General features: G+C 41.9%; 1 protein-coding gene across 1 annotated transcript in view; it reads right to left on the bottom strand.

Moving 5' to 3' along the window:
• SMYD1 (SET and MYND domain containing 1) overlaps positions 1-11,035 on the bottom strand; it is a 42,972-nt gene extending 31,937 nt beyond the window's left edge. The window contains exons 1-2 of the mRNA XM_082672428.1: positions 11,009-11,035; positions 9,903-10,113 (exon numbers count right to left, since the gene is read on the bottom strand). Coding sequence (XP_082528554.1) covers positions 9,903-10,039 — 137 coding nt within the window. The 5' untranslated portion in view covers positions 10,040-10,113; positions 11,009-11,035. The remainder of the gene's footprint in view (positions 1-9,902; positions 10,114-11,008) is intronic.
• Positions 11,036-18,619: the final 7,584 nt, after the last annotated feature.

Raw genomic sequence — 18,619 nt, 5'->3', positions numbered from 1 at the left:
TGAGGGAGGGAGGAATCTGGTAAGGTGATCACCGAGGAGGGGGCGACGCACTGTTCTGACCCTGTAAAGATGAGTTGAGCTGTACTCAGAAGGTCAAATTCTTCCACCATGGAGAGGCACTGGCACGAATCAAAGGCTTCCATAGGGGGAGGAGTCGGGGTAGGCACATATAGGAGAGAGGAGGAGATGTTTGACCAGATCATAGGATGCACCGTATGGGGAAAAGATGTTGGAAAAATGACCGGACTGTGGGGGACCTGGAATGCAACTCTCAGTAGCAAGTCCTTATTCTGCAGCAGAAGGAAGCCACTGGAGGCTTCTGCAAAAAGGAGAAACACGGCCAGAGTTGGTACACTCACTTTCTTTTCCCTATGGCATCTACCTAATGTCCTTTTTAAACGGCCCGCATCAACACTTAAGGGGTATCCCTGGGTTCACATCTGCATGATTAGTTACCTTAGCAGAAGAAGTTAGGTGGTACTGCATCCCTAGGTCAGACCTAGGGATTACCTATTTATTTTTAACATCTCTTTCATTAAAATAGCACTTCTCAAGATTTTCTCTGCCGCGACTCCCAGGACAAGGTTCACACGCCCCACTCAGACCTGGACGCATCTCCCACATTCTACCTGAGACCAAACCCCTGTTCCCAGGCTCAGAACACATCTTTAGAGGCAAATGAGTGAAGGTGACATTGTTATGGGGACAACATGGCATTTGACCTAATCTATGTTTAAAAGGCTATTATCCCCAAACTTCTGCATTTAAGGATTAGTTAACAAAATTTAGCAACACAGCTCACAACGGGTCATATGACATTTCAACACGTCTGACCTCCACAGCTAAATTAAAGCACCAAATTAAAAGCATATTTCTAAATCTACTGTGGTTACCCTTAAAATCAAGTGCCAATGTTTAAGGCTGTAACCTGAATACTTTCACAGTTACTCATTTTCTGAACTATCTGTTCAGGAATTTCTCTAATCCCTTTATTAAATTATTTCCATTTATAGCATCATTTATCCCCCACCACCTATCCACCAGCTGTTACCAGATTAAAGGCTACACTTGTGTTTGTGCATATGCCATGGTTAATTCTGGTGTTCCCATGGGCCCACATAGAATTACATGGGCTGAAAGCCCAACTCTCTCCACAGGACCTGAAGAAGCTCATAGTCGGTTTGATTTTCAAACAAGCCCGGCTGACAGTAATTTCTTTTAAAATACCTTTCTTTTTCTCATGTTCTCATCTTTATTTTTCCCTACTCAGATAGATAGATAGATAGATATTCTCATATTCTCTTGGGCACTTTCAACTCTTTAAACAGAATCATTTAGGACCTAGTCAAGAACTTAAAAAAAAAATCCACTATCCTTGCCACTTCTTAACATCTTTGGTGATAAATTGGATTAATAGGAAATTCATGATTGGTTGTGATAGGCTGTAAAATAGCCCCCCAAAAATGTCAATGTCCTAATCCTGGAAACTGCGAATTACCTTACATGGCAAAAGGGACTTTGCAGATATAATTAAGATTAAGGACCTTGAGATGCGGAGATAATCCTGAATCATCTGGGTGGCCTAACGTAATCACAAGCGTCCTAATGAGAAGGAGGCAGGAGGTCGGAGGAGGAGAAGATGCTATGTAGCTGCTTTGAAGATAAAACCCAGGGATGCAGGCATTCTGTAGAAGCTAGAAAAGTCTAGGAAACGTAGTCCTGTGGACCCATTTCAGATCTCTGACCTCCAGAATTGTACAATAATAAATTTGTGTTGTTTAAGCCACTAAATTTGTAGTAATTTTTACACCAACAGTAGGAAACTAATACATTGGTTTGTTATTATAAACACTTCTTTTTCCTGTATAATCACATGTATATTTCTATTTCTTACCTATGAGTTTTTGGATCTAACCATTCTCAAGCCCCAGAACCAGATGTTTATTCTTCTGAAACTGATGGGTATTCTTTCTTTTATTAAGGCTAAATAATATTCATTGGACTGACAAGAACAGAAGAAAATTAAGTAGGCAATGCTGGGCCCACTTGTGTGTCAGGGCATGGGAGGCAGTGAGAAATGATGACAGACGAGATCCTGGGAGATTCATACCTGCCCTATGACTCACGCCTGTGACCTGGCGAAAGCCTCAGTTTCCTCATCTGTAAGAGACGATTGTATGAATTCGATAGGTCTTGACCTTCTTCTGGGTTGAGGATCGTTTTGAAAGAGATAACTTTCTCCCCAGAAATAAAAAGCATGCATGCACATCCACATAAACTTTGATCCTCCAATTATAGGTGTTTCCTTAGCTAAGGATCCGTGGACTCAGGTTAGGAACCAGTAGGCTAGATATACTCTAAATTCAAGACATCTGGAACTGTTAAAAAAAGAATAATCAAATCGTATTTTTGGCTTCTAGAGATGCCCACAAGCACATTTCCTATGCCATATCTTGTATTTGATGCTAAAATAAAATAATAATCAGAACAAGCTTTATTCCTATATTAGCTTAGCACCCTTCTCTTCCTGAACTGGAGTCCTTTGCATGTACTGAAGAAATGGTGCAACCCAGAAATTTCAGGCTGGAAGAGATCCTCAGGGTCATATGACTCAATTCCCCTCTATGGCCCGACTCTTCGTGTACATCATCTCTGCCAGGTTGTCACCAGGAAATATACAACCTTGAAAATAGCACTTTCCATCTCCAGACTGTGCCTACAGCCCTGTTCTACCTATCAGGTAATAGAAGCTCAGTGTCAAAGGCCTAAAAGCTTGCAGGTGCCCCAGGAAAAGGATTGGGACTGATAACACCTTTTAATAGTTCCAATTTTTTTAAAACAAAAACAAAAATGCAAACTGGAATTTAATAACAATTTCAAAAGCAGCGTTATGAAAGTCCATTCAGAAGTGGTAAGCAAAACTACACTCTGACATGTTGTGAGTTGGTGTCTCTAAAGGTAAGGATATCTAAGACCTTCTTAAATGACTTGAGCTCTGGCTAGGACTTTTTATCTCTCCCATTTTGACCTGAAATATGACTCTGTATCTTCTGCTCGAGGTGCCCATTTCTTACTCTTCTGTCAATTAAAAAAGAAAAAGTTCAGAACCCTCTTTCTTGCAAATAACAGTTTGGTATCGGTAGATGGCTATTAGGAGAAGTTTTTCAATGTTCCTGTAAAACATGCTTCAAACTCATGCCCCTGGTGAATTCTTTGGAATCTATTCCAGGCTGAGCATGTATCTTTTGGTTGTGGGTATTGTTTGAAGGTGATGGTGATGATGTGACTTATTCATATTGTAATAAATTGTGCCCCATGGACCTTAGTCTGTGGGTCAACTGGGTTAACCAACTGATTGATTTTACAGTTTGGAAAAGATGGAGGTTGTACTTCAGAGGGCTGGAAGGGTCCTTCCAAGATCAAGCACAGAAAAGATAAGGATCCAATCTCCTTGCTGAGGCCTGAGTCACACTTAAGACTAAAACCATTTATCTTCTCATTCCATTTGATGTAAAATGAACTAAATAAGCTAAAAAAGGAAAATGAAAGATGCAATGACAATAAGTAACTGGAAAAAAAGTAAACTAAAAGAAAAAAAAGAAACTTAAAGCTTAGACATCATTTTAAAAGATACATGTAAAATGAGAAAAATGGATAGTTTTAAATATAAAAGACATGAAAAATTAAAGAAAGTCAAAACTAATTGAGGACTATAAAAGAATTGAAATCCAATGAGCTGGGGACTTCCCTAGTGGTGCAGTGGCTAAGATTGCACACTCCCAATGCAGGGGGCCTGGCATCAACCCCTGGTCAGGGAACTAGATCCCACATGACACAACTAAGAGTTTGAATGCCACAACTAAAGACACTGCCTGCCACTACTAAGACCCAGTGCTGCCAAACACATAAATAAATATTAAAAAAAAAAAGAAAAGAAATCCAAAGAGCTAAGAAACCAAAATGATGCAAAAGAATTTAGAAGTCTTGAACATTAAGAAGTAATAAACAAATGAGCTATACATAATTTTAAAATGAGGGCATCAATATAAAATAGACAAATCACAAAAGAAGAAATGTAACGACCAATAAACTTTTTTTTTTTTTTTTGCCACACTGTGCAGCTTGCAGGATCTTAGTTCCCCAACCAGGGACTGAACCTGAGCCCCCAGGAGTGGAAACTCGGAGTCCTAACCACTGGACGTCCAGGGAATTCCCCAATAAACATATTTTTAAGGACCTTTCATCTCCCTAATAATAATAAAAAATTTCAAAACAAAATAATGCTAAAATAAGTTTTAAAGGTTAAGGTGGAAAATACAAAAGTAAAAAATAACTTTCCATGCTGGCCAGAGTTGGGAAGGAGAGGCAAATGCTCTACTACTCATGGAGAAAACTGGTTTGATCCCCTCTGGTGGGGTGATTTGGAGATCTATAATAAGAGACTTAAAAATGTCTTTTGAATCCAAAATATATACATTTCTAGTTCATTTTTAATAAATAATCAGAGACATAAGGAGAGATCTACTAGGAAAAGTAGGAAAGAACCTTGATACCCAAAATATAACACTTGTCAAATTGATGGACAACAGTCAACAAAAGGAATGTTATACAGTCATTAAAAATGCTTTGAAAGGATAATCAAGGTTTGGAAAGTTGCTCACAATATATCGTGAAGTAAAGAAGACAAATTGCACAATACTTCCACTTTCGTGTAAAGAAAAAATGTATATGTTAATTACATTGAATCTAAGATATCATCAATTATTAAATGCACTACTTTCTTTTACCATTAAGAAACAACAGCATCAAAATGCTCCCAATTAAATCATAATGAGCCAATATCTATCTTAGGATACATCATGATTTCAGAGGTGTTAAAATGAAACGTGTATTCTAGAATTGATAAAATACTATATTGTGTCACATTCCTTTCATTGTAAAATAACCTCCCCCAAATATTTTAATATCTTGAATTTAGAGAAGCATTTTATGATCAAGGTATACATTTAATACAGTGTTTCTCCCACCACTACCCTCCACCTACAAATCGCTGGGATCAAGAAAATATTTTATATGCATCATATTTGCATAAAAGAATTGTAAGAAGCCAATTACACCTCAATTTTTAAAGAAAAAAAAAAGTTGTAATGATATATACCAGAGGGTTAACAGTAGTTTTCTGTAAATGCTAAGGTTGCAGAGAATTTTTATTTTCTTACTTTGGTTCTCCTATATTTTCTAAAATAAGTTTTAAAAAAATCTATACAAGAGAGCATAATGAATTTCCATATTAGCCCCACCTCATGCAGAAATAAGCAAGATCAGTCAGGCTAAGGAATCATGGAGCTCCTATTCTCTGTTCTCCCTGGAACTGGGAACCCTCAAAGTACAGAGCTAGAAGGACAGAGAGAAACCTTGAACAGCCCCTTCACCACCCCTGGGGTCTCATCCATTTTGAAAGACCAAATCCATGTAAAACAACTCCTTGGTAAATTGACCTTACCCACTTACTTCGCCTTCATCCCTTTCCAGCACCCAACCCAAAATACCTAAAAGGGACGGCAAATAGGCTTTCTTTTAAATACCAGTTTTGGTTGATTAGCAGTGGCTCCCTGGAGTACCCTGCTAGAAAGAACTCTCAGGCCAACTTGGAGTTCAGAAGAAAGGATTGCCTGATTGATTAGCCATGTCTGCCAGGGATCATGGTAGCCCAAGTGCTACACATTTGCCAGGTCTGAATGGATTATCTTTCTTTTATTCTTGCTCCTTTATGTTTAAGCAGACCAGCTGTTTTTCCAACAAGCAAAATTAAAGAGATCCTAACCAGACTAAGGACTATATTATAAAGTCCTGGATTGTTGCTCTTAATGCTAAGCCCAGTCTATTCTAGCAAAGACGCAATTCAACTTGCAAGTCAGCATGACACAGTGCAGCATTATATTTTATTTTATTTTATTTTTTTGCGGTACGCGGGCCTCTCACTGTTGTGGCCTCTCCCGTTGCGGAGCACAGGCTCCGGACGCGCAGGCTCAGCGGCCATGGCTCACGGGCCCAGCCACTCCGCGGTGGGATCCTCCCGGACCGGGGCACGAACCCGCGTCCCCTGCATTGGCAGGCAGACTCTCAACCACTGTGCCACCAGGGAAGCCCAGCAGCATTATATTTTAAAGCTGAATATCACATATATTATGAACCAGTAATTCCACTCCTAGGATACTCACCTCATGTATCTGTTCACCAAGAGATACAAACAAAAATGTCCACAGCAACCACTTGCAGGAGAACGGAAAAATAAATTGTGGTACCTACACACACAGAGCTTATTCGTTTTATTAGTAACACAAAACCATATGGATGAATAATAGAACTACATTTGAGTGAAAGAAGCAAGAGGCATAAAACCACATATAACATTATACCATGGTTTAAAAGATGATAAATAGGGACTTCCCTGGTGGCACAGTGGATAGGAATCTGCCTGCCAATGCAGGGGACACGGGTTCAGTCCCTGGTCAGGGAAGATCCCACATGCCGTGGAGCAACTAAGCCCGTGCGCCATGACTACTGAGCCTGTGCTCTAGAGCCTGCAAGCCACAACTACTGAGCCCGCATGCTAACTACTGAAGCCTGCGTGCCTAGATCCCGTGCTCTGCAACAAGAGAAGCCACTGCAAGGAGAAGCCCGCACACTGCAACGAAGAATAGCCCCCGCTCGCCACAACTAGAGAAAGACTGCACGCAGCAACGAAGACCCAAAGCAGCCAAAGATCAATAAAATTAAATCTTAAAAAAAAAACTATATAGAAAAGATGAAAAATAAACTATAAAAACTAAAGTATATATTGTTTAGGACTATGTACATATGTGATAAAACTAGTATTCAAAAGGCAGGGGAATAAATAACACAAAATTCAGGATACTGCTGTAGTTACCTTTGCAACAAGTATGAGACAGGATAGGGAAAGATAGGGAAGATGCATGTATTAGAATGTTCTAGTTAAGTAGGATGGTGGTTTCACAGGGGTTCCTTTGTTGTAATGCTTCATAACATACATATATACGTACATGTACATGTCATGTATCGTTTGCAAGAAGAGATTTTCATTTAATGCAGTACTCAGCTAAAGATAAAATCTTTCTTCATGTTTGTGTTTGGAGGGTAAGGCAGAAATAACATGGCTTGCAATAACGTGGATTAGAAGGTGCCTCTTTTATAGAGTGACTTTTGTGGGTCACCTGGTCCTACCTCTCCAGTCAGTTTTCTCCTCTACAGTGGCTGAGTCTCCACAGGAGTCTAAAATTGGAGTGAAGACAGGATGAGCAAAGCTTTCCTCTGATGCCTCTCTGGGCTGTCTCAGGTGCGCCCGAGCAGTTCCCTCATCTGTGCAGTGATGAGTTTGAGTATATCACTTTTTTTAAAATTGTGAAACAGTAATTTGAATATCTATCTTTCTTTTTTATTGAAATATAGCTGATGAACAATGTTGTGTTAATTTCAGGTGTGCTGGGTAAATCACTTTTTAAAATAGTCTTTTAGATTGTTTTTAATCATTTTAAAGATTGTTTACTCCAATCATCCTAATTTTTATTAGTGTTGTAACAATAATATAAGATTTTATTAGAATCTTATCCACAACATACACTAAAGTTTTTTATAGTTATTACTTCAAATGAATGATGAATTCTTTATAGTAAGAAAAACAGGTAAACAACCTAAATGTCCAGTTATAAAGGAGTGGTCAAAAAGCACGCAGCCGTTAAACACTATGTTTATGAAGAGAGTATAGTAACGCAGAAGGTACTTATATCATTAAATGAAAAGCCATGATAGTTTATAAGATCCCAGCTAATAGTACAAATGAAACCTATGTTTTAAAATAAGCTGGAAGGAAATAGACAACAGTGTTAATGCTAGCTTCGCGTGAAGATACATTTTTTTTCTTCCTAAGTTTTACTCTTGTAATGAAAGGAAAACCTGCTCAATTCCAAACGCTCTTGAAAACGAAACGTGATTGGCTATATTGGCTTTTAGGGAATTGGAGACACCCACAGAGGTGTTCCATAAAAGGCAAGGTAGCAACTCAGCAATAGTAACAAGATCATTGTTCAGAGTTCCCGTGTTTCTAGCTTTTTATGTCTTAATTCTGAATCCAACTGACTCCTCAACTGTCCCCAACACACACACACAAGTAAATAAAGACACGCTCCCCTTGAAGAGGTATTACTGTCATCTCAGCCCCCCTAAATTCTTCAGCTGTAGCTAGCCGTGTACTCTGTTCACTGCCTTTTCCCTGAAGGTCTTGGTAAACTGGAAGAAATGAGAATTTGAATGCTACTCAAATTATCTCTGAAAAGCCGTGCCTGTTCTCAGGATGGTCATACAGTGAGCCAACCACAAAGCCTAGATTATCAGAGGCCATCTTAATTCAGACCACTTCAACGTCAGGCAGGTCACCCCAGTTCTGGGGCTCAGAGGATACTGTCATGATTTTATCACAGTGCAGGGTTTTGTTTTGTTTTGTTAATAAAGAAAGATTTAGTACTACTTTAAAAGTTTGGTGGTCAAGTATGGACAGGATTGTGGGGAAATGGGGATGTAATTTAATAGAGCCACTTTGGAGATCCTATTAAAATGGAAAACAGCACACCCTATGGCACAGTGATTCCTCTTCTAGCCATTTATCCTAGAGAATAATCACACATGTATACAAGTGGACACAGTCAAGGATTTTGATCACAGAAATGTTTGTTTTTATGAAAAATTGGAAACCACCAAATGTCTCTCAATAGGGGAACAGATTTTCAAAAGTTCATGTATTTATAGGGTAGACAGTCCACAGCAGTTAAAATCCACAGCAGTCCATACAGCACATGTATCAACATGGATAGATCTACGTGTGGCAGGAAAAACACAGATCTTCGAGGATTTAAAAGAAGTGGCTATAGACTTATAATTCCCATAAGGATATATATCAAAACATGTCGTTGAGTGAAAACAGCAATTTCCAGAATGACATCCAAAGTATGATACCATTGGGAGTTCTCTGACGGCCTAGTGGTTAGCATTCCAGGCTTTCACTGCCACGGCCCGGGTTCAAGCCCAGGTCGGGGACCTGAGGTCCCCCAAGCTATATGGCGCAGCCAGAAGAAAAAAGAAGTATGACACCATTTCTGTTAAAAAGAAAAAACAGACAAACGACAGCCATACTTCTTGATAAGTACGGATATACATAGGCAGGCAGGTACATAGATAGATAGATAGATACATAGATACATAGATAGATAGATAGAGATATATGTAATAGTACAAGAACATTCTAGAAGGAAACACATTAAAATCATAACAAGGGTTACCTCTGAGGAAAGACAGAGGGGACTGGGACATGGGGTGGGAAAGGTGAAAGGGGATTCCAGTTCATTGGAGATATTCTAATTTTTACAGGTAAGTGGATTCCAGATTACTTGTGTATTTACAATTACTTTTTTAAAGTCTTAGCAATGACTTAATCCTCTAATATATTTATTACACCTCAGAAACTAAAAACATGGAGGCTTCCATACGAGAACATTACCTAGGGCAACACACCCACCTCTCCACTCCCTGTCCCTCCACCCTCTCCACACACAGCACTCCCACTCGGCCCAGTTCACTGGTGTTCTGAGAGCGTGCCCCAAAGCTTTTGCTCACCTTTGCAACCCTCCCGGGCACCAGAGCGAACCCCATTGGCCATGACTGTTTGCAGAAACAGTCATGCCAGCAAACACTTAGCTGTCCGAGTGCCCTGCGTTATCAATGGTCACATGGATTGTATCCCTTTCCCTGCTGATTTTGAGAGCAAAGTATTCGAGAATGCGGCACCGGCCAAACCAATGGGAGAAAAGAAGACAACCCACATTCCGTACCTGTCAAAGACCACTGCGGAATAAGCCCGCTCAGCAAAGATGACGTCAGCAGCCCAGAACTCCTTAGTGGCCTTCAGACCTCTGCCTTTGCCCTCAGAAGTGAAGACCTCCACGTTCTCCATTCCCCCTATTGTCATCTCAGAAGCTTCGGGCAGCTCGGCAGATATTTAACACTGAGCCAAGTCCCTTGTCCTCGCTGCTATTTCAGCACCTTCAACATCCCAACAGCAAGACTATAAATGGACAGGCACCTCCCCTTCCCTACCCCCTCTCAGCCACCGGGCCCTCACCCCCCCTCTGCCTCTTTTCCTGGAGACGGGGATGGGCCAGGCCAGAGGACAGTGACCTGGGAAGGGTCCCATTCACCGCCCAGCAAAACTGACAAAGTCGAAAATGACCATGGGCTGGTGTGCTTCTCAAATTGGGCCTGAAAACTTTGGAAAAGTTCCTTTGCAAGGAGTCGTGAAGTCCTGGATTGCAGTCATGCCCAGCTGTAGTTGGAATAGGCAGCCCTTGGTCAGTAGGGTATTTTTAGAAGCCAGATGCCTCTGTCAATCCAAAGCAGACAGCTGACATGGTCCAAGAGAAGAGGCGAGGTGATGCTTGCTGCTCTGGGACCCTTCAGCTGTCAGGCTTGGACTTTCTCAAGTCAGATGGGCCCCTTGTTTCCCTACTCCCTCCCCCACGGGTAGATTGTTGGCAGAGAGCAGCAGATGCTAAATTGACCCCTTTGCCGTGTATATAACAGTACTATTTAGGCTCCAAGGGACATCCCTCTTCTCCAGTATTACCTGGGGCTCCCACAACATCCCCACCTGGGGCATGGAGGTCTGAGCGTTCCCTGATGATGTATTACTCAGGCTGTATTATGAGAGGAGGTAGGCCTTGAAAATGAAAACCCTCATGTCTATCATTCTATCAAATCTCCCTTAAATGGGTGTCCGCTGCCAGAAAAATACCAATACCTTGTTCTTTCCCAGGAATGAGGACATTGGAAGGATTATTCTAAAATCTCTATTGAACTAAATGCTACTCATCTCGATCTCCAGGCAGCTCTCACTGATGCTGAAAAGAAAGACATTTGCAGATCTGGAGCTATGGCTTACCTTCAAGGTAATATTTTTAGTTTCAGGGATGCATCTGTGTACAGATTTCTGTGCTCCGGGTTTCTGTGAGTGTAGTAGTCTACAAGCACTGGCTTCTGAGTCAGATAGATCTGTGTTTGACTTTTGAGCCTACTAGAACAACTTTGAGATAGTACCTGTAAAACAAGAGTGATAATTTCTACCTCACTGGTAAATGAGATAATATATACAAAGGACATAGCACAGCACTTGGTACTTAGTACAGAACTTATTAAATGATAGCAAATTTATTTTATTTATTCTGTCACGTTATCTTCCCCAAACCATCAAGATATGCTAGAAATTCTGATGTGTCTTTAACCAAATTGCATCTCCTGAGACTTCTTTGACTCTTGGAAGCAGATGCAGAATCCTCTGTCAGACCACGTATCCCAATTTTTAGGTCATAACGCATAGCCCCTGGAACCAGAGGATAACTCAGTGACTTCTGATGTATCCGAAAGACCAAAACACGTTAAGACCTTTAAAACTGGGTGCCCCCCAAAAGTAAACATCACATGCTCTCAGGGGAAAAAAATGATTAAAAAGGAGTTCTTTTAGTTAGTTTCAAAAGAATGGCTGCATCCACATTGCCTGGCAACAGCCAGAGTCCACCCTTGGGAGCTAGCAGCTCAGCCTGGCAGGGATGGTGTCGTTCTTCTCTAGACACTTATACCCCTGGAACAGGTTCAGCCCAAGCCAGGGTCAAGGAGGAACTCTACCTGCCACAGTCAGAAGGAGAGAGGGAGCATCAAACCCAGTGCTTTAGCTTCAACTGAGTCTCAACCTTATCAGAACAACAAGAATTATATTATTAAAGTGTGGTAGACAGAATAATGGTTCCCCAAAGATGTCCAGGTCCTACTCCCCACACCTGTGAATATGTTACTTTACATAGCAAAAGGGACTTTGCAAATGTGATTAAATTAAGTATCTTGAGAGAGAGAGATTATCCCTGGATTGGATTGTCCAAGAGGGCCCAATGGAATCACAAGAATCCTTATACGAGGAGGTTAGGGGAGTCAGAGTCAGGTGGAGATGTAACAGTGGAAGCAAGAGGGTCAGAGTCAGAGAGACAGTTGAAGATGCTATACTGTTGGCTTTGAAATTGGAGGAAGGGGCTATGGGCAGAGAAATGCTGGCACCCTCTAGAAACTAGAAAAGGCAGGGGTACAGCTGCTCCCCGAAGAGCCCTCAAAGGAAGCATGGCCCTGACGACACCTTGATTTGAGCCCAGTGAATCCCATTTCTGGCTTCTAACCGGCAAACTTTAAGATAGTAAATTTGTTATTTTATGCCACTAAGTAATTTGTTACAGCAGCAATAGGAAACTAACACATAAAGTATTATACTTAGTTTCTCATTATAGTAAGTATTATATAAAATCCCTTTCGCTGGGCTTCCTTGGTGGCCCAGTGGTTGAGAGTCCGCCTGCTGATTCAGGGGTCAGGGGTTCATGCCCCAGTCCGGGAAGATCCCACATGCCGTGGAGCGGCTGGGCCCGTGAGCCATGGCCGCTGAGCCTGTGCGTCCGGAGCCTGTGCTCCTCAACGGGAGAGGCCACAACAGTGAGAGGCCCGCATACCACACACACACAAAAAAAATCCCTTTTGCTGCTCTGAAATAAAATTCATACAGAATTTATCAGTTCTTAAACTTAAAAAACATAAATTACTAACTCCTATAGTCTGAACGTTTGTGTCCCCCACCAAATTCATATGTAGAAATCCTTACCCCCAAAGGTGATGGTATTAATAGGTGGAACATTTGGGGGGTACTTAAATCATGAAGGTGGAACCCTCATGAATGAGATTACATAGCGCCTTATAGAAGAGCCTCCAGAGAGATGCCCTAGGCCCTTCTCTTCTGCCATGTGAGGACACAAGGAGAATCCTGTGACCTGGAAGGGAACCTCCAGCCAAACGTGCTGGCTCCCTGATCTAAGACTTCAAGCTTCCAGGAATGTGAGAAATAAATTTCTGTTGTTTACAATCTACCCAGTCTTTGCTATTTTGTTATTGCAGCTCAAATGGACTAAGACACTGGTCTAACATAATAAGGGAGAAATAAAAATGAAAGTTAAATTATAATAAAAGTATATATATTCATTGTAAATTAAATATGTCAATGTGCTCACAAGACACATGCTTGAGTACAACTACACTAGAAAACATGATAAAGTAGTCAGATGTTTGCACCTCTAAGTAGAATCACTACGATGGTGAGAGCTAAAGATGTCGATTGATTTGGGGAACACAAATACCACACAAGGCATTGTTGTCTGTGACACGATTTTCTGAAATGGTGAGTGACTCCTAGTAAGCTCTGAATGAAAGAAAGTATAATCTTTCTTCAGTTAACAAGAAGTTGCCTTCCTGGAAAATTTACCATGCATTAAAACTTCATAAAAACTGCTCTAAGATTACATAAAAGAGTTCTAGACTCAGATAAATATAAACAAGATTTTGAAAGCAGCTCTTTTGCCCCTTTCCTGTTTGCCCATTTCTGTTCCCCTCTAACCTTGAAAGAACCTAATTATAGGAATGAGATCACCAGGCAATTTAACCTAACTCCTGACTTACGTTCTCCTGAATACACACCATGCTTTGTCTAATCTGTTGATATTTTCCCTAGATAACAAGAGGTAAAAATGAAGAATTAAACAGCTAACAAATGACTAGCTCTCTACCCCCAACAGCCCCCTTAAGCAATCCTGCAGGTAGATCATGCAGGCAAGATCACATCTGAAGAAAGAGTCAGCCAGTCTACCTAACCGAGAATGATGCAGAACCCAACCTCCTGCCTCGATGATTCACTGAGATTCTTCCCCTTTTTCCCCTTTAAAAACTGTCACGGCTGAGCAGAATCTTCAAAGTTGGCCTCTGGACGTGAGTCCAACTTTTCCCCAGATTGCCATCTTTTCTGATTAAAGTATCCTTCCTTTCTACTGACACTTGCCTCTCAAATTATTAGCTTTTGAGTGGCGAGCAGTCGAACCTGAGTTTGGTAACAGTTTTACATAAGTGAAATACACATCGGGATATTTGAAGTTGTATAGGATGGGCAGAGAAACTTTAACGTACAGGGCTGTCCCTTGCTTCCCAGGACATCCAGTACCTCTGGCCAGGACCAGTGAGACAGGGGATATCGGCTCTAGTTATCAGGCTGGTGAGAGGGAAGGGAGCACAGGGCCCTGCTATATTACGTATTAACACAAATCCTATGTAAACGTATTTTGCTCATCTGCCCCCCTCCAGTTCTTTTTTTTTCCCCACTGGGATCCAAACCTTTCTTGCTGGCCCTAGCCCTGCCCACAACACGTGAGTAGCAGCCCTCAGTCATCGTGACAACCAAAAGTTACGCCCACGTTTCTAAGATGCCCCCTAACTAGTGGAACTGCCTCCATTGAGAATTGCTGGTCTTCGTCCTCAGGAAAAGCACATCTAGAGTTTTGAAAGGTTTTCTTATTGCTCTACTGGGGCTGTTTAGCCAGAGAAGAAAAGATTCAGGAAGGACATGAAACCTTTCTTCAACGTCATTCATCACAGTATGGAAGAAGCAGTAGATTCATTCTGCATTTCCTGAGAGAGCAAATTAGGAGGGCAGAGTGGACATAACCATATGGCAATGTGGTTTAGCTGTTAAGATCGTAAACTTGAGATTCACAGACCCCCACGATCATGTTTCTGTTGAGCCCTTTTCTGCTCCAAAAAGATGGAAAATTGTTCCATTGTTAATGATTTTAATAACCATCCGGTCTCTTTCTTTGGCATGTCTGGATAAAGAAGGGTGGTGAGAAAAGAAGAAAAATGAGATTGTTCAAGTCAAAGGACCCCTGGTCCAGGAGAGTGGTCTGAGCTGGGAGATTCCAGACAAGGGGTGACGAGAATGACCATTACGGTCCCATTTACCTCTATTTTAGCTGAACTTCCCTCCCCACTCAGGCCACACACACACATGCCAAGGACATTACTATGGCTACTGAGTACTCCCATACCCTAAAGGGGGTGTGGGGCAACTGTTGGCAGCCACTGTTGGCAGCAAGGGTAATGCTGGATCCCCAGTCGTGCACCTTAAGGGCAGAAGGTTAGACTTCCCTGGCAGTCCAGTGGTTAAGAATCCGTGCTTCCACTGTAGGGGCACAGGTTCGATCACTGGTCAGGGAACTAAGATCCCACAGGCCGCGCTGTGCAGCCAAATAAAAGGGTAGAAAGAGGTGCTGTGAAGAGGACAGGACTGAGGGCTGTTTTGGAGAGCGTTAGTAGCGTAACATCGCAAAACTAGACATGGGTTTCAAGTAGCCCTTACTATAAGCTCCACTGGTTAACTTTCATCTTGGATAGAATCTGTTCCCGGATTTCACATTGCAGCCCTAAAATCTTTAACCATATTCTGTATTTGTATTGTCCTGGATCTTCAAGCAAACAATCTCAGAGGTCTTAAGAGAATGATTGTGTTCCCGTCAGTTGGATATGCTGCAGTTCAGAGAATATGTGCAAATAAGTGTGAAGGTGGAGAAATGAAACCTCGAGTAACCGTTTTGAATCATTGAGACAGTCTGTGTGCCTGTGTTAATACCGCACTGGTTGATCTACCACAACCTGGAAAAACTCCAATCATCCCTTCTGTTGAAAGGCTCACTGTCTGAGTCACACATCTGCAGGGACCACCATCTGGTGGCAAATCAAGGGAGCTGCAAGATTTTAAATCTTTTTCTAAGGCCTTTTTCAGTAGAAGAACAGCCCTTTATCATTGGATTCGACCTTCCTTTGTACCCAGAGCTAAGATTCATTTAGGCCAGGGGTCAACAAGTTTCCTTTGGGCCTGTGAACTAAGAACAGTTTGTACCTTCTTTAATGGTTGGGGGGAAAAGTCAAAAGAATATTTTGTGACACATGAAAATTACATGAAGTTCAAATTTCAATGATGACAAATTAAATCGTATAAGAAAACAGCCATACTCACTTGTTTACATATTTTCTATGGCTGCTTTCACGCTACAACAGCAGAGTTGAATATCTGCAACAAAGACCATAAGGCCCACAAAGTCAAAAATATTTACTGTCTGGCCTTTTACAGAAGATGTTTGCCAATCCTGCTTTAGACCTAGCAGTGTTAAATAAGCCAGGGGTTGCTCACTGCTTTCAAGTGTATTCACTGGCTGATTTAGTCATTCATTGCATAATCACAGGATCAAAGAAGTTCTTGTGCACACCTAGCACTCACATTCCAGAATGACAGGAGCAGACTCCCTCCTGAATAGTCCATTATATCCTGTATAATTACATCATTGACAAAACTTTACACTCTCTCTGGTCCCTGTGTTCTTACTCAAGCAGCACAGTTGCTTCCATCGTTCTTCCTTTGCTCTTAGAAATCCTTAGCTCCTAACTGCTTTCCTCCCAAGAATTCCTAAATTCACTCATTCCACATGCATTTATCAGCACATGTACCAGGTACTATACTCAGTGCCCCGATACAAAGATGATTAAAACATAGGCCTTGTATCTAAGACATTGACCATTTAGAGAGGATTATGGAAAAGCATATAAAGATGGTGAGAGAGATGTAGGAGGCAAAGGGGAAAGGGTACTTAAGGCAGCCTGAGGAATCAGGGAAGGCTTCAGAGAAGTAGCAGACAGGGATAAGTGCGGAGGGGGAGAACCAGAACTGGAGGAGACCATTTCAAGCCCAAGGACACAGCAGCAGGAGCAGAGATGTGGAGGTGAAGAAACAGCATGACATGGGCAGAAAATTACAATCAGCTAGGTATTCTGGGAGCTACAGAAGCACATGTATTACACTTCTTTATCATTCTGGCACCAGACTATCACCCTTTATGTCCCAGCTTTTCATATACATTTGAGAGATAGTCTAACAGCAAGAATTCATGTTTGAATGCTTGAAATTGTGCTTTATTTGCACCACCTCATAGGTTTTCACAGCACCCTTTGAGGTGGGTATTATTGAGCCCTCTTAGTTAAAAAGCAGCAGCATCTCCTAAGTATAAACGCCAGAGAAACTCTCAGGTGTGTACACAAGGAGACTGCCCAAGAAGGTTAAAACAGCACTGTCTGTAAAAGCAAAAATGGGAAATAAGCTCATAGTCTTATGAAAGGAGAACGGATAGCTCATGTGCATTCATTCAATGGATGTTATAGAGATGTGAAAGGGAATGAATTAGAACCTCACATCTCAGCAGAGGTTAACATCAAAAAACAATGGTGAGGGGCTTCCCTGGTGGTTGAGAGTCCACCTGCCGATGCAGGGGACATGGGTTCGTGCCCCGGTCCGGGAAGAACCCACATGCCACTGAGCGGCTAGGCCCGTGAGCCATGGCCGCTGAGCCTGCGCGTCCGGAGCCTGTGCTCCGCAACGGGAGAGGCCACACAGTGAGAGGCCCGCGTACCGCAAAAAAACACAAAAACAAAAAACAAAAAACAATGGTGAGTGAAAAAAGCAAACTGTAGGGGAATAAACAGCAGGCATAATAACATTTATATAAAGTTTTAAATCATGTAAAGCAATACTTCATGTTAGTTAGGGATAAATACGTATGTAGTAAAAATACACATATAAAGAAAGGCATGGGCTTCCCTGGTGGCACAGTGGTTAAGAATCCACCTGCCAATGCAGGGGACACGGGTTCAAGCCCTGCTCAGGGAAGATCCCACATGCCGCAGAGCAACTAAGCCCGTGTGGCACAACTACTGAGCCTGCGCTCTAGAGTCCATGAGCCACAACTACTGAGCCCACATGCCACATCTACTGAAGCCCAAGCGCTCTAGAGCCTGTGCTCCGCAGCAAGAGAAGCCCGCGCACCGCGATGAAGAGTAGCCCCGCTCGCCACAACTAGAGAAAGCCTGCGCACAGCAGCGAAGACCCAACACAGCCAAAACTAATAAATAAATAAAAATAAATAAAATTTTTTTAAAAGGCATGAGAATGAGAAATACTGAATTCATGATAGTATTTACTCCTAAGGGGAGGAAGAGTTCTTTAGGAAGTAGGGAGAGGGTGTTTCAGGAAGAAGTAGAAGATACAATAAACTGAGTTATGCACTAGCTTGGCATTTAGGGGAATCAATAAAGGTTTAATGTTGCTGAATCGTCAAGTGAATGCAGGGTGGGGAGGTGAGAACAGTAGGAAGATAATGATATCAGGCAGGCGCACAGAGGTCCAGGAATAGCAGTCATGTTTGACTTTCTCCACCAGAATACGGGGAGCCAGGATGACGTCCAGATGGAACCCTTCGGCAGTATGGAGAGTAGACTGGAGGGGGGAAATGAGAGGAAGGATAAGTTAGGCAGCTGTTGCCATGGCACTAACAAAAGATGATAAGAACCTGAAATTGGTCAACAGTAGTGTGACAGGAAAGGAGAGCATACCCAAGAGAAACTTTTGCACAGTGCACCCAGGGACACGCCCATCAACAGGAAAATGGGTGGAATTTGGTACAGCAATTAGATGAATAAATAACACCTATATGCAGCAGCCTGGATGAACCTCAAAGTGTCCAGTGAAACAAGTTCCTGAATACTTCTAGAGAAAGACATAAATCTTATGAGATTCAGAAACAATCTAAACTTTTTT

The sequence above is a fragment of the Grampus griseus genome (assembly GCF_964374135.1).
Source record: "Grampus griseus genome assembly, chromosome: 15".
NCBI lineage: Eukaryota > Metazoa > Chordata > Mammalia > Artiodactyla > Delphinidae > Grampus > Grampus griseus.
The sequence above is the reverse complement of the archived record's forward strand: the minus strand, read 5'-3'. Positions and strand labels throughout refer to the sequence as shown.